The 17,358-nt window shown below is 46.3% G+C and overlaps 1 protein-coding gene across 2 annotated transcripts in view; it reads right to left on the reverse strand.

The window, feature by feature from the left end:
* RRM2B (ribonucleotide reductase regulatory TP53 inducible subunit M2B) overlaps window positions 1-17,358 on the reverse strand; it is a 251,287-nt gene that overhangs the window by 53,457 nt on the left and 180,472 nt on the right. For both annotated transcript variants that reach the window (XM_069621451.1, XM_069621450.1), the window contains one exon: window positions 7,404-7,498. In XM_069621451.1, the coding sequence (XP_069477552.1) occupies window positions 7,404-7,498 (95 nt within the window). The remainder of the gene's footprint in view (window positions 1-7,403; window positions 7,499-17,358) is intronic.

Consider the following 17,358-nt stretch of genomic DNA (forward strand, 5'->3'; position numbering starts at 1 on the left):
ACCAAATACAGGAAGAGCCGCACCACCAGGAGTCCCACATGAACTTCTGCACGGAAAACAAGACAGAAGACATGATAAAAAGCAATAAAGGACAAGGATTCAGAGGCCCTGTCCCTCTGATGCATTTCCATATCGCAGTCACCTCTTTAGGAATGCTGCACAGAATTGTCACAGGGTTCTGAACTACAGGACATTCTGCCTGGACAATATCATTAAGAGGACGGAGATCCTGAATCATTCTCCAACTCTACCCTTTTGCCTTTTTGATCCGATAAATAGCGGTATTGCAAGGGGAGGTGGAATTTACAATTATCACCTGATTCAGGAGTGCGACAATGATGTCTTGCATCCCCCTCCTCCGCCTCTTTGGATAGTGCGTACTGTTTTTCTCGAAGCAATACTGCGCCTTGCATGAGTGTTATTCGAACTGGTGTCACCCCCAGCAACAGCCCTACATTGTGGGCATTGATTGTCCGTAATCTCTGTGGGACCTGCTCTAAATCCGCTTCAGTGAAGGGAGACAGGGTGACAAGGGCCATCAAGGAACATTGCACTTTGCAGTTTTGCACCATAATGTCACATGGGATACAAATTGCTAACACAATCTCCCCATTGTCAACCCTGTCCTCAAACAATTCTACATCTGTCACTTCTTTAAGGGGCACCCTTGGGTCAATACACAGCACGGTCCACCACTCGCAGCCATGGGTATCTGTCCCGACAACAACAATTCTTTTAACCGACACAACCAGGTCCTGTAAATCTAGGGAGAGGATTGTACCTGCCACAAGTTCTGGGGTCACCACGGGTTGAAAGATAAAGTCAGATGGTACCCGCCAACATGCCTTACCAATCTGGGGCACTGCATAGAGCAATACTGTGATCGCGTACACAAACATGTCTGGGTCCACGGGATGCCGTAAACAACCACTTGCCCCACTCTAGTCTGTATGATGACCATGGCTCTCATGGTGCACATGCCTGGGGTGGTAAACATCACTCTGTGGTCCGTGAAAGTGATGGTCATGTTGAGCTTACTTAACAAATCCCACCCCAATAAATTGATCAGGAGGCCTCTGAATACAGTAAGGGTAATTGCTACCTCTTCTTTGTAGGTAACTATTGTAACAGCCCCAGAGAATCCTTGCGTGTCGAGAGTTTCACCTGATAGTGGGAAGTTTCCCTCACCGATGCATGATTTAGTGGCACCTGTGCCGGCCACAAAGATGAATTGCTTACTACCTATATCAGCGCCCACCAAGCGTTCCTCATCACGGTGGGTAGTCATGGACAGGATCGGGCATGCAAGAGCTTTCTGTGGGCTGTCCTAATCAGGGTACGTATTGGTGCCTGTGAACATGAAAGGGATTCCTCCTATGACGCCGACCCCTAGGTAAGGAGCTACTGTCCCATTTGGCACTGCGTTGGATGTGGACATTTGGCCTCCATACAAGGTATTTTCCTGGGCCGTTTGTGGTTGTGCATTAGGCGGTGCTTGTGCCTGCATGTGTGGCGGTCTTGGTGGTAACTGGGTGTATGCCTGGCGTATTTCATATGGTATGGAGGTGAACATCGGTGGTGGGAAAGTACATGACTGTGGGGGTGCATGGGCAGGTTGATTGTAGGGGTTGTACCCCACTCCCTGCCTGCTCTTCCACTCTCTTGCAAAATGTCCCCACTTCCCACAGCTCCAACACTGAGATGGACCCGTACTACCCCAGGGTCCATTCCACCTAACTCCCCTCTCCCCCCTTTGGAACCCTCCTCTTACCTGCTGCTGACCTCCTTGGTGCCATTCAGGATACTGATGCTGAGGTCTTCTGCCCCATTGTACCTGTCCTCCGCCTGGCCAAAGCGCTGCTATCCTCACATCTGCACGAGCTGCATTCTGCTCCGTCGGGTCTGTGTCAGCATTTGCCATTACCGCCCATTCAATTGCTATTTTAGCTAACTTTTTCTGCACCAGTTCTGCTTCCTCTGAGCTGTTTCCTTTTCTCGTTCTTTAATCCTCTTACAATGGTGTAGAATTATGTTCTAAATTTCAGCCCACCCCTTCACCTCTACGGCCACTATCTTGTTGAGCGCTTTCTGTACTTCCTTTGGTAATCCCCTCTTAATGACAAAATAGAAAAGAGGAACTGACCGGTCCCACTGGTCACCTGTCTCCGCTCTCCACATCTCCTGCACTTTTAAAATATACTGAGCAGGGTCTTCATCTTCCCCCATGGTGTACTGAATTATGGACTGCAAATCCGGTGTGTCAGGGTGCGCCTTCTGCCACATGTCCCACACTTGCACTCGGATATTGTTGAATGGGGCCCCTTTGTGTGCAGCATCATCTAGCTTCACTCCCGTATACCCTGCTTGACCCACACATCCCTGCCTGATCTCCCACAATTAAATCTTTCATTTCCCACACCAACAAAGGAATTCCTTCTGCCTGCTTCTCAAATGCATATATCCACATCCCGGTTCTGACATTAAGGGGACGGGAGTGCTCTGATGAAATTATTCTTATCCATCTGAGCCCACAGCACATAATGCAACCTTCCAGGTGCCTTATGCAATAACAGCAGTTGTGTGACCACTCCTCGCCTCATTTTCCGTCCATCACATCCCTTCTTCCTTGCCACTGCTACCCGCCCAAATCTGCTCTTCAATCACGACCCCCACAAACGTTCTACTCTGGGTGATATTTCTGGCACCTCCTGGGCCCTCTCCACATCCTCAAACTCATCCACAGTATCCCATTTTCCTTCCCGCAGCTCTCTATTCCATCCCTATCTGACCTCACTGTCCCATAACCTACGCTTTCTGCCCCACGATCGTCGCTCTTCCCTCTCTCAGTATGCACATCCTTTATTGTGGTGCTATCCAGTCTGAACAAAATATCTCCAGCCCTCCACTCGTCTAAAGCACACCCCAGTTTGCTCTCCCCTTCCTTTACTGCCCTTAAGCGGGCCAGCTCTGCTTGTGTCGCCACTAATGACTCCTTTAACTCCTTCTGTGGCTTATTATACTGTGGTGTGACACTGCTAGGTGTCAGTCATTATGTGGGTGGGGCAGTGGCGGATGTGGGCACATGTGTTGGGTTTGTGTACCCTGGTGCTGGGAGGGCATAAGTGGATAAAGTTCCTCTCTGGGCGTGGGCTGTGCGCTCCCCCTTTCACTCTTATGTTCACTATATTTGAGGTGGCACTGTCTTTGTGCTAGGGCATACACCCAGCGGTGTCCTCTGGATACTCTGCCATTTTCGACAAGTCTAAAATCTCTTTTCGTTTCTGCAGCTTTTTACCTTTATATTTAGCAGCTAGGTACGTGCTCATGTGCTCTAATATCTCTCTATTATTGGTACCCTGCTCTGGCCAGGGGCGGGGCATCCTCCCTTGCGTCTTCGCGACCCACTGTTTGTGGTACTTTTCTATTCTATCTCTATACATTGGCAATGCACCATATATGTATTCCAGCGGAGTTATCACTCGCATATTGGCAATCATTAGATTCACAGAAAAAGTTCTCAGTTATGCGCCGCGCACAATATTATTAGAAACCCCACTACCAGTCCTCCACTCCAACCTCCTGATCGCTCTCTACTTGCACCCTCACTTCCCACCCACGTTCTCTCACTCCACTCACCCAAAACTTGCACTTCTCCTGCAGGCCCTCTCCTGACCTCCACCTACTACAAAATAATATATCTACATAGTAAAACAACAAGCTAAAACAATAAGCCAAAATAACAACCACTACTGTATCTTTTTCCCCCGCCCGGAATATATTGAGCACAGGAATCCAATCTCTCTAATAATGCAGAGCTCCTACTTTTGTATCCCCTTATTACGATAAGAAATATGGCACCACCTTCTCCTCTAGCTCAGAAAGGCTACCACACTCCTGTTCTTCCTCCTCGTCATCCTCTTACTGATAATAACAATACAAAATAACCAAAACCGCCACGTGTTTTTTTACACTCTTCTTTCATTCATGCATACTACATTTCCCCATTCACTCTTCCCCTCGTTGTTATCACTCGCAAAGGGTGTACTTACGTCAGCGTGTTAACCCGAGCTCCTCCATCACAGGGTCCCAATAATGGCCTGCACTCTCCTAGGAGCTGCGCCCCGCTCCAAAGAGCACACAGGAATTCTTTTAAAATGGCTCCTGTACATCACTGCGGGTTGTGCGATTGGGACTGGTGACTGGTTACTGCAGGTGGGCCCTCCAGAGATCCAGCCTGGATGGAAGCCTCCGTCTTCATGGGGGGGGTCACTGAGATCACGTTGGGTTCACAAAAAATGTAGAGAAGCCCCTCAATGCTCACACCAAAGAAAATAGAACCCACTAGGGAAAAAGGACCAGCACACCTCTTGCAAGGAGAACAAGGTTTTATTTCCACAAAAATAAAGATGCGCCAGTAAAGTATCTACTGCCACAGAACATTCGGATAAAATCAGCATGAGCAACATTCAAATGGCTGGCCCTATACATGGGCTATCTGCTCCATAAGGGATGCCAGGCCATTGGTCCCAGCCCCATCTGTCCATCTTCTTCCATGTGCGTTCCTCCTTGCGCATCATGGGGCATGAAGCTACAACTAATTGGTCATTATGTGAAGAAAAACTATACATGCTCTATCTCTAACCTAATGTGCACCTGGTACTGCAGACAAGATCGAAGAGGATACTTCGAGGTCATTGCATTGCACACCAGTTCGATTCCAGGCACGCCGGCGCCCACCCAAAGGTCCCCATCGTCATTTTAGATTTGTTGTTTTGCCTCCCGGCACCTCGCAGCGCAAATCACGTGACCTATGGTGAAGGCAACTGGTCCCTGCTGTCTTATCTTATTTGATCGATTGGGGTCTAGCAGCTTTATGGTCATGGTCTGGGACTGATTGGTGCCTTGGAATGCTGGGGGTCTTGGGATGGGGTATCTGGGCGCTACTGCTTTAAAGTTGAGACAGGGAAGGTCGGAGGTTCGTGCCCTCCTTTTCATGGAATCGCTTTTCGCAGAGAGCTCTCAACCCCTTTGTGGTCTTGCAGGGTACATTCCTTCTGGGATACGAATGCTGGCAACATGAGACAATGAAAGGTCTATGAATCTTTGCGGCTCTGAACTTTTTTACCAGTGTACATGCTACAACCTATCCCAGCATACATACCCTTATTCCCATGTGTGTGGTTTGGGCATGCAGCCCTGGTGGCAGCGCAAAGAAAGGCCTGAATTTCAATGGGGCTTTTATTATCTAAAATGGCGTTTGATTCCTAATGTATTCTGAAGATAAAGCATGCACTACCCTCCACACACTATAGACCCTGTCGACACCCACCTCCTCCCTGTAACCTCCCCGAGCCCCTGCTGCACATTCCCAGGCCTCTGCTGCATCCGAAAGCTAAGGGGGGGCTGGGACGATCGTACCCCCTTCCCAATACTGCTCCTATAATATTCCCTTGTTTTGCCTCCCCTTACCAAGGCAGGCGTACTCTGGTGAGTTACATTCACCCAGGGAATCTAGGATCTAGCAGAAAGGAAGAGGTTGGTGTCCACGTATACACAGCCTTCCACCTAGTCGTGAAACTGGGCTCTCAACAGATCTCTTACAACTAAACATTATTAGCACCCGAGAGGTGATGCGTGAAGGCTTCCCAGACAATCAATCCCACACTTGCAGGTACTCTTTAAAGTTCCAAAATAAAAGTTTACTTGTATATTTCTTTTTATATGTAGTTTCCTCAAAGTGTAAGTGCTAAAAAAAAAGATTCTGGAAAATCCACCTAAAGAAAATTATTTGATTGCATATCTGTCCATTTAATGCAAATTGCCCTTGAAACCCATTGTAGACCTTTGTCTCGGGCTTAAACTAATTTAAGGGTGATTAACAGATTCATGACACTTTACATTCAGATGAAATGTTTTAAAAGACTCATAATCCAAATGTGCCCAGTCCTATTCAAAAACAGGTTGACCTTTTCTGCACCAGTGTCCCAAACTTAGAAGTCTGCATTTTATTTGCTGCCATCACCATTCATCAGATACACACCTCTTATGTTAGTTGTCCCTTTCAATATGGTGAGAGGGATCTAGGGAGCAGGTTAGATAGGGTACAGTTCCACAGCGGAAGGAGACACGCAGAGTACATTTCTTTAAAGGAGATTGAACCAATGGAGGGCACAGTTTAGGAAGACCTTAAAGGGCCTCGTCATCCATGTGTGTAGATACAGGGACAGACCAGAGTATATGAAACTGAAAAGCATGTAGCCAAAGAGATACGTTTCACTCCTTGAAACACTTATGTATAGACACGTTATAAATGCCATATCATATCAATCCAGGTACAGTGTGTATCTGATCTATGGGCGTAGGTGATTACAGAGAAGGTAACAGTGATCACTAAATGATCACATCCTGTAGCCAGCCTATTGAGCGCACAAATGGGAAAACAAGAACACTTTCTCACCTGAGGAAGAAATTAAACATTTTGTCAATGCCCCATCCACCACTCAGTATGATCTGAAATGTGTCAAAAATGCACAAGTTGTGATATTGATACATCATGCGGAACTGAAGCGATGGGACCAAGGACCACTTGGTTCAATGCAGATAGCTGCTGTAGCATCAGCGCATTGCAGACAGTGTTCTGCCAGTGAGGCTGGAAGTTGCACTGAATGCAATCAGCAGAGAAAAAGGTCACAAAGTGGCAAAAAGGCCAGACGTTCAGGCTGGAGAATTTGAGACAATTACTGGGATATTGAAGACTGATTTGCAGTGGTGTTTTTAGGATTTGTAAAAAAAAAAAAAAAGGTTCCTGAAATAAGTGATCAGAGGGGGTTTTGTGACCTGCATAAAGGAGGAGACAGGGAGGCAGTCCCATAACTGGGCATGGGGTATGGCTCTACAACGTCGACTTAACAGAATCAAACCAGTGATGCCCAAAGATCCCAAGAAAGCACCAATGTAACAGTGTATACATAGGATGTACCTGCCCTGGGCACTGTATGCATCTGATAAAGGGCAGTACAGGAAGACTGGCCGAGAAACCAACTAGAGAGGGGCACATTGCCCAATAAAAACAATAATCAAAGTGAAGGCTTTGTTCTCAAAGAGAGCAGACCCCAGGCATCTATTTCACAAAGTGGAAAAAGAGACAGGGACCTGGAAATGGAAGGGGTCAAGTGGGTTTTGATAAGGAGTTCTGCCTGTGCATGTACTCTAAAAATCTTTTTTAAGTGCTTAACCACACCCTTTGTTACTTGCAATCATTGAGCGTTGAAGTTCTGATGCATGGGCAGTGGGGCCAGGACATAAGTATACAATGTGTACCGAGGCATGCTTTATGGTGTAACATATTATCATTATTAATATCAAGAAAAGTTTACATGTAAACAGATTTCAAAATAAATTACCAAATGTGGACTGTCTGTCTGCTATCCACCGCATGGCCCATTCAGCTTTCTTCTTCACACAAGGCATTGTTTCAATGGCATTAAACAAAAAGTCCCTACAAGTAAATATTAAAAAATGATGTTACAAAATCATCAGGCATTTTTACATCTCCCATCCCTTAGCTTTAAGATGAACTTCTCCCCTGTTGAGCATTTGACAATATGTAGTTGTGTTCCACCATTGCACTTAATTAACTACAGATAATAGCCATTACTTAAGCAATAAGCCCCGAGCAGGGGGAGCATTACCACTTCAGGTAATGCCCAAGGGCCTTTGTTAAGGCCCTTGCTTCGCTCGGGCCTGTAACTATGGGTCCCGGGGCATTACCTGAAGTGGTTAATGCCCCCCCTGCGAGGGGCTTATTGCTATAGGTACCCCGGCCCGTAAAACCGGGGTACTAAAAGTGTTTTTGTTTCTGTTCCGAAACGCTCCAGCGTTTGGGAACAGAAAAAGAAAATGTAAAAGAAATGGCCGCCAGGGAAGGGAAAACAAAGTCTATTTTCCCTCTCCATGGCGGCCATTGAAAAAAGTTAACAAAAAAATGGCTGCCATGGAAAGGAGAGAAGGAACTACGCGTAGTCCCTTCTTCCTTTCCATGATGGCCTGTCGCAGAATGGGAGCGGACGCACTGGGGACAGAAGTGTTCCCAGCGCGTCCGCTGCCGAAACTGCCTTTAAAGAAGGTAAGTGGGGATGGGGGGGAACTCTGTGGATGGGGGAGGAGACAGGGGAGTCGGAGGAGGACCACACTTAGCTCGTTCCCTAGTGGGGCAAGATGGCGGCCTCCAGTCGGGAGGCGGTTTGGAGCAGGGGATTACCGCTGGTAATTCCCCCGTTCCGAGCCTTCAATTTGGCTGAGAGGCTGCCACACACCCCCGCCCCCTGCCAGGTACTAATAAACTCAAACTCACTTCTTAAAAATGTGTTAACAGAGGACACCAATAAACCGTAACAGGTCCTGAGGTCGAAGTGTGTAAATGCAATCACAGAAAAAGTTTTTTTATTTTAATAGATGTTAAGAAACATTAGCACGAGGGCCAGCATCACTAAGGAAATCAGTTAAGAAAATGTAAGAGGCATCTTATTTATCGAACATTTTGAGAGAGTGGTCTGCAAAAGTCATTTTTAGAACAGGCAGATTTAATAAATCGATAACAAGTGAAAGAAGCTAGTGCCACCTTAATGATAAGATGGTATTTGTGGAAACAAGGTAACTTCAATTACAAATAACCCACCACTGACCTAGCAAGATGAACATTTTCAAGTATTTTGCTTTATGGAATGCCTTGAAAAATAGCTTGAGTTGCAGGTTGTCTAGCTGTTACCACTATTGGCTTAGTTCAAATATTTATTTTATTACAGGTATTTGTAAAAGTACAAACCCTGTCAAAGGTATTCAGGACACTGTACAATGAAAAAAGTGAATGCAGTACAAAAAGATAAAAATTAGTAATACATTGCATACAAAATTGAAAAGACAAAAAACACAGTATAATTTCTTTTTTACAGTGCTCAGATGGAAACAAAAACGTTGAAAATGTTTACCACCTAGAAGAAGAGATGGTGCAAGGCAAAGAGAATTCTGGAAAGAATTCCAAATATTCAGATGAGTAACATCCTCAGCAGTGAAGCTCTTCAAATACTAATGGGTATCATCCAGATATTGGGGAACGCCTACCGCATGCTCGGCCTTAGATCCACCCAACAGCTCCATGGAAAGATTTAACAAAATAGACAAGATGGACCCTTCGGCCACACCACATTTTAGGGGCAATGAGGAGAGTGGAAAGATCACATCTGAACTACTGGAGATCAGCCAGAGAGAAAAGACTTAAGCCAACTCAACATTCAACCTCCCAAGCCATTTGAGCAGATAGAAAAGCTACGAGCAGTGCATGGACCAAGTTGGAGAAGACCAAAGAGAGATCGGGAAGCACAAGCAAGAATGCGCTACCCTCACCAAAGGTTTGGAGGATGTAATCTACAACCTGAAAGGTTGTAAATGACCGTGCTATCTTGAGGATAGAAAAACCGACTGGTATGAGCTACTTCGAATAGTAGGCTACAATGAAACTTTTTTCAAGAGAGGAGAAACAATACCCAATTTTAGTTGTTCAGGAAATAGTCTTTGGTTTAGGGAGAGATAAAAAATGGGGAACGGAGATGAGAGCTTTTGTTGAGAGATCTTTTAAAAAGCAAGATGGGATAACGTCATCGGAATAAGACATGGGCTTATCAGAAACTACAATAGAGAAAAAATATGATTTGGAAACGGGAGTCAAGGAATCCCACGATTGGATGTGTCTGGATGAAAACAAAGGAGTCTAAGCTAATTGCTTTCGCGTAGAAATTTGTTTCCGAATCAAATCAGATTTGCTAATAAAAGATGAGTTTATAGTGCTACAATGATCCAAGGAATAAATAGTATCAGGTGGAGGACTTGAGTTTGCACAATGATATGATATGGCAATTATAACAAGCCTGTACACAAGTGTTTCTAGGCACGACAAGACAAGGAGGAGGAAACAGAGGGAGGACAAAAACAATGATCTTACTAGGATTTCTGTCATTCAGATCACGCAAGCGCAGGGAAGTGGAAGGGGACAAGTGCAAAAGGGTGGGTGGAGAAGTGCAGGTAATCGGAAAGTGCAGCCAATGGTTGGCTCGTAAGTGCGGAGAGCGGGGACTGTAGGATACAGATACAGACCACAAGTGCTGGGGGAGCCAAGAGGGAGTGCAAGGTGCAACTGGACAAGCAGGGACCAGGGCCCAAGTTCACAGGGTGGCCAAGTGACCAGTGCGTGGAACAGACAGGTCATCAGCAGAGGAGAGGAAGAGAGAAAGCAGAAGCGAAGAGCAAGGTCTTGAGTTGCTTCCGGAACCAAAGATTGTTCTGCTCAAGTTTGAGAGAGGCAGGGAGGCTGTTCCAGAGGGAGGCCCAGCCGAAGAAAGAGATCTGCCCCCAACTCTCTGCTTGGAAAAGCGGCTTTCCCTCAGAGAGTTGGAGGTGGATGAGTGGAGAGCTCGAGAAGGGAGATACTTAGGAAGAGAGAGTTGGAGGTAGCGTGGTCCCAGGTCCCAGAAAGCCTTGTAGACAATGCAGAGGGCCTTGAACTTGATTGATCCTTGATGTGACTGGGAGCCAATGAAGAGATTTCACAGCTGGAGAGATACGATCCCTGGGCTTGAGGCCAAGAAGAAGTCTCGCAGTCCTGTTCTGGATATGTTGTAGAGGACGGAAAGTAGAGGCACGAAGATTTAGAAAGAGGGTGTTGCAGTAGTCCAGCCTTGAGAGGGCCAGAGCTCTGGAGACAGTAAGGTTCTGGGGGAAAGTGAGGAAATGAAGAATACCTCTGAGGAGGTTCAGCTGAAAGTTTGACTTCTTAGAGACATCAGAAATGTGAGGAGAGAAGGAGAGGGTGGAGTGGAAGATGACCCCAAGGTTTTTAGCCTCACAGGTAGGAGCAGGAAGAGAAACTAGAGTGGGCGGCCAGAGAGAGAGAGGAAAGGGGGAGCTGGTGTTCCGATGAGGAGGATCTCCAACTTACTGGCATTAATGTAGAGATCATTAGCGGCACACTATTCCTGAATTGCAGAAAGATGGTCAGTGATGAGAGAAGGAGTAGAGGCAGCCAAGGGGAGCCTGAAAGGGAGCTGGGTGTCAACCGCATAACACTGAAAGTTGAAGCAGAGAGCAGCGATGCGGTGGGTGAGAGGTGCCAGGTATTGGTTGAAAAGCCAGGGAGAGATGTTAGAACCCTGGGGAACATCACAGGCTGCTCTGAAGCCAGACTGATGGTCACAGAGACAACCAACAGATTCAGTATGAAGGGTAAGCTGGAAGATGGCCAGCATTTCCAAGAGTTTGCCCAGGAAAGGAGTGATAGAGATTGGGCGATAGTTAGCCAGAAAGGAAGGATCGACAGAGGGCTTCTTAAAAAGAGAGTGCACAAGGGTGTGCTTAAGGGGGAGCGGAAGTTCCAGTGGCAAAAGAGTGATTGCAGAAATTGGCCAGGGCTGGAGCAATGGGGAACAATTAGGAAATGCTATGTTGCCATTCAGGGCTTGGTATGTTTTTTTCTGAGAAATAGGTGCAGACAAATCGATGAAATTGACAGCTAAATTAGGATTCATTTAAAAAAGCTAAATTGGCATCAACATAATCATATATCGAGTGGTTGATGGAGTTAAGAAACACGGAGAGAAAAGAGATAGACGTGTGAATAATCTTGTTTTTAAGATTTTGAGGACTTTTAACTGACCAGAAATAGAAGTGGATATTGAAAAAATAGAAAAAGGAACCAAAAAAGTGGTCTCACCAGTTAATAGCAAAAGAGACGGTATTTGCTGTAATATTACCAGCTAGACAGGTCCACAGTATTGCCTTTATTGTGGGTAGTAACCCACTCAACAGTCCTGGAATGGGTTAGCAAACAAGAGAAATCAGCAGTATTTCGAACATTGAAGTCTCATAAAATGTCAGGTGCTTACTAATAATTAAAAATCTGAAAAGTTGTCTAGAAAATCTGAACATGACTTGGAGGACAATAAATTAAATGAAAAACCTACCTGTCTCTCGAATTTAAAAAAAAAAGGCATTAAACGATGCTCAAAAGGAGAGTAGGAGGCAAAGGGTAGTTGTTTCCAATTCATTGATTACCAGGATAATAAGCAAACCTGCCTGTTGACGTGCTCTACATAGCTGTAATAGTGCTAACGTATATCGCTTACAATTCGTAGCACTAGAGTTGAAGCAGTGATGTATCAGGAGACGTTGGGTACGAATGTTTGTCAACCTGTAACAAACGAATTCTATAGTTGACGGACTGCATTTGCGCCTGTCTTGAATGCTATAATTAGGAACTCCTAGCATGCCTCATTCCTGGAAAGAGCTCAAATATGGTTAACTTTCAACAAGCATTAGCTAAACTCTTTGTTTTGGCTTTTTCATATACAGGCATGTCCACATATTTATATATTGTTCACGTTGCAACCTTTATACAGTTGTCTAGAAATCATCCCAATAAAGTAAACCGCATGTTACTAGCAGTCTTTAGCTTTTCTTTACAAAACGAAAAGGTGTACTGGGATTCTGAGATGTTTAGAAATCAAGTGCCCGAGGGCACACTTGGTTAAGGCCTTTAATTACACCAAGAGTGGCTAATAGCTGCAATTAAGCCATTACCCTTCACACGGATGCATTTGCAGGCAGACATGCCTGTTCTAAATTGCATTAATGTGACCAGGCAATGCAGACATTAGATAATGGGCAGCTGTATAGCGGTCCTAACCCATCATCTTTCAGACAGCTGTTTTAGCGGGCAAAAATTGTTGGTTTAAACCACAAGATGTGACAAGGATGTGGACAGCGCAGAACATGTGCCACTGGTTATAGGTACCCCTTCACAGGTGTCAGAATAAATGTGCTAAGTCTTCATACATGTTCTATACCAATTAGCAATATGTTTTTATTACATATGCGCCTTCCTCTATGAAGCAACATTTAAAAGGGAGATAGAGGCTACCCATACAGTGCTAGGCAATCTGTTTAATAGAAACAGCAGCCAACGTTTTTGGAAAGGTCCTATCCAATCATTTAAATCATTGAATTAGAGATAAAGGTATTGGTGTGCTGCTACAGTCTGGCTTTAGAGAAGGAGTATGCAATGCACTAAGGAGCCCTGCTTCTGTCTTATACTGATCATATGGAATTCCTCATGATAGAACTACATTTCAACTCAGTGGAGAAGGGCCTCATTTGGGAGACTTTGTTAGGAAGAGATGTACCCTCACTACTTCCTGGTGTCATGATGGCTATTTTGCCATTGTTTGAGAATATTTGAGAACATACTACAATGCAATTTAAGTGACCAAACTTTAAACCTTGAATATTACCAATGCGTCCTAATTAACCTGTACAATGCCTTTACTTTACACCATCATAACTCCATTGTGAAAGTAAAAAGCCAATATGCATGATTTGATAGAAAATTAAACTGAAAAATCAGAAATGTTCAAAATTAATAAGGAATTATAATAAAGCCCAACTAACATTACAACAGGAAAATAAAAGAAAGGAAGAAAAAGCATTTACAACAAAGAGCCTGAAATGCCCTATTATACTGCACCGCTCAAAAGACAGCAGAGTTTCCCAAGAACTTGGGTGTTTTTTTTAACTTTACACCTATGTATGAAAATCATATTAGTGCTGGCGTCTGTATATTGTTTACGTGCTACATCATACCAAGCTGGCCTTAGTATGGCTAACGGTGACGTATCTTTGATATGTTGGCACATGGCAGCATTCCTCCTGCACAAAGAATCCAAAGCCCTTGAACAAGAAAAGAACAAGTGATGCGCATGGCCCAAACAGCACCCCTGTTTAATTCTGTGATCCTTATGCAGATAATGGGTTAAGTATTCATAACCAATGTCATCCCAAGGTCCTGGACTAATTGAAAAATGTAACTCACCAATATACTCACTTATATGCTCCAAAGGCCCCTTTCTTCCATATCTGTGGAATGTTGCTCCTACAGTGACGTGACAGAGTACTTTGCACAGCTAAAGATACCATTTTGAATGTTGAAGCATGGTGGCAGCTGTGCAAAGTCGCACCCACACTTCTCCACCTGAAAGTAATTGTCCACCCTTTTAGGCACCGAGTTTTAGCTATGATTTAGCAGGAATGGTGAGTGTGGCTTAAGGATGACAGGGGAATAAGAAGCGTTGGGTGAATGCAGCTGGACCAGTGGACCGGCCCCCTGCAAAGGCGGGCCCGTGCTGAATCCCCAGGCTGCTGTGGCATATAGTGTTTGTCTATTTTATTTCGATCACCTTTCCTGACCCATTTTTTATCCCTGTGCCAACACACCCCGGGTGTTGCCAGGACTTGGGGCAAGCAGAGATGCCAGAGATAGTTAAAGGGCGAGTTTGAGGACAAAGGTTACCATGCCCATTGCCCCCTATACCTTTCACACGTAAGTGTAAGCTCCAATGCCCCTGTTTAATCTCAAGTTCCGCAGTGTACTCAGCCCGTTAGCTTTGCGTGGTTGGGGATCCTTCTAAGATAATAAATAGTAATTATTCTATAGTTCAAGGGAATCACTTGCATTGATGCAGTGGCCACAAGGTGGGATATTGACACCCTGATCCTCTTCCCCTCCTGGTTTTTCCCATACAATAGCATCTTGGCTCCATGTCCTCCACCCTTTCGGTAAAGCAGTGCCAGTCGTAACTTTGATTAACCTCGTTGGCGTTGCTAAAAGATACGAGAGATAAGATCATGGCGCAGATGAGTGCTCCCTCATTCGCCAAGAGTCTCTGTGCGCCTCCTCACCCACTGCTTATTGATATGGTTCTCTAAAACCAGGATTGGCTTGTGGAAGGAACAAGATGGGAAGCAACAATGAGGACAGAGTACAGTGAACTGTGAGGCGTGCCACCCTTGAAGCTCCAGGCTTTACTGGTGCCTCACTGGCACGCTGTGAGGAGGCCAGGAGTGACTCTCGGTGGGGCTGGATCGGGATTCCATCGGCCCTTACACATACAGCAAGGCATTGAACAATACTGCCTGCTTCTTATTTGCACGGAAGCTAATAATCACAAGTCTGTCTCGAGGTGACGCAAGCCAATAATTACAATCCTGGCTAAATGTGAGGCGAGCTAATATTCACATTTGATATGATATGATATGGCATTTGTAACGCGCCTATACACAAGTGTTTCAAGGCGCGACAAGGCAGGGAGGGGGGACAAAGGGAAGACAGACAACGATTTTACTAGGCCAGGTGTCATTCAGATCGCACAACTGCATGGGAAGAGGGGAAGGGAAAGTGCAAGGGGAAAGGGAGAGGGGAAAGTGCAATACAGGGGTAGTAGAATAACAAGATAAATAATAAAGGGCCAGCTGGTGGCAAGTGCAAGGTAAATGCAGACAAGTGCTGGGAGGGGGGCTGTAGGGATGCAGAGACAGTCCTGCAGTGCAGGGGTTGCCAGGGAGGCAGTGCAGGGGGCAAGTGGCTGGGCCAGGGACCGAGATCAGTGAGAGTGGCCCAGTGCAGATTCAGTGCAGTTTCAATCAGGAATTTAGCAGGGGAGAGGGGGAGAGAAAGCAGAAGCAAAGAGGAAGGTTTTGAGGTGCTTCCGGAACCAGAGATGGTTCTCCTCAAGTTTCAGGGAGGCAGGAAGGCTGTTCCAGAGGGAGGGCCCTGCCGCAGAGAGAGATCTACCCCCAACTCGTTGATTGGAGATGCGACTTACCCTGAGGGAGTTGGAGGCGGATGAGCGAAGAGCTCGAGAAGGAAGATATTTAGGAAGAGAGAGTTGAAGGTATTTCGGCCCCAGGTCCCAGAAGGCCTTGTGGACAATGCAGAGGGTTTTGAACTTAATCCTCGCAGCCACTGGGAGCCAGTGCAGAGATTTCACTCCTGGAGAGATAGAATCCCTGGACTTGAGGCCAAGGACAAGTCTCGCAGTCCTGTTCTGGATGAGTTGCAGAGGGCGAAGAGTAGAGGTAGGCAGATTTAGATAGAGGCGGTTACAGTAGTCTAGCTTAGAGAGAACCAGGGCTCTGGAGACAGTGAGCTTCTGGGGGAAGGAGAGCAAAGGAAGAATACCTCTAAGGAGGTGCAGCTGGTAGTGTGACTTCTTTGAGACATCAGAAATGTGAGGAGAGAAGGAGCGTGTGGAGTCGAAGATGACCCTGAGGTTTTTTGCCTGGCAGGTAGGAGCAGGAAAAGGGCCAAGAGAGGCCGTCCAGAGAGCTGCAGGGAAGGAGGGAGTGGGTGTGCCGATGAGTAGAATCTCAGTCTTACTGGCATTAAGGCAGAGGTCATTGGCGGCACACCACTCCTGGATAGCAGACAGACAGACAGAGATGAGGGAAGGAGAGGAGGAGGCCAAGGGTAGCCTGAAAATAAGCTGGGTATCATCTGCATAGCACTGAAAGTTGGGGCAGAGAGCAGCAATGCAGTGGGCAAGGAGTGCCAGATATTGGTTGAACAGCCAGGGAGAGAGGTTAGACCCCTGGGGGACACCACAGGTAGAGAAAAAGATGTCAGAGAGGAAGGACCCAAGTTGGACCTGGGAGGGTCGATTGGAGAGGAAAGAAGTCAGCCACGCCAGAGCCTGACCAGTGATACCCAGGTTATCACGGAGACGGTTGAGCAGGATGGCATGGTTGACAGTATCAAAGGCAGAAGAGAAATCAAGCAAGATGAGAACATACGGCGTGTTAGAGTCAAGGTTGGAGAGCAGGTCTTCCCGGATGTTCAGGAGAGCAGTTTCCGTGCTTCTGGCAGCTCTGAAGCCAGGCTGATGGTCATGAAGACAACCCAGAGATTCAGCATGGAGATTAAGCTGGGAGATGGCCAGTTTCTCCAGGAGCTTGCCCAGGAAGGGAGTGAGGGAGATTGGGCGATAGTTAGCCGGGCAGGAGGGGTCGGAAGAGGGTTTCTTAAGAAGAGGGTGCACAAGGGAGTGCTTAAGGGGGGAGGGGAAGAATCCAGTGGCGAAGGAGTGATTGCAGAAGTCAGCCAGGGCAGGAGCCAGGGAGTCAATGTGGTCCTTGATAGTTTTGGAGGAACAGGGGTGAACATGTTTCGACGAGACTTTCATAGATCGGACTTGTCTGGAAACCTCGTCAGCAGAGAAAAGGGGAAAGGCAGAGAAGGAGGGAGGAGGGGTGGCTGCAGAAGGGCCAGAGGAAGAGCAGGGAATAGAGGGAGGGAGGTGATAGGAGGAGAGTGAGGACAGGATGTCCTGAGTTTTTTAAATGAAGTGAGAAGCCAGTGCCGTGCAGAGGGCCTGAGAGGGGACAGGAGAGGTAGAGAATGTGGCAGGATTGGCCAGTTCCTTGCAGATTTTAAAGAGTTCAGCCGAGTTGTTAGATGCCGCAGAGATGCAGACTTGGATA

The sequence above is a fragment of the Ambystoma mexicanum genome, chromosome 5q, assembly GCF_040938575.1.
Source record: "Ambystoma mexicanum isolate Mex_15411 chromosome 5q, UKY_AmexF1_1, whole genome shotgun sequence".
Classification (NCBI taxonomy): Eukaryota; Metazoa; Chordata; class Amphibia; order Caudata; family Ambystomatidae; genus Ambystoma; species Ambystoma mexicanum.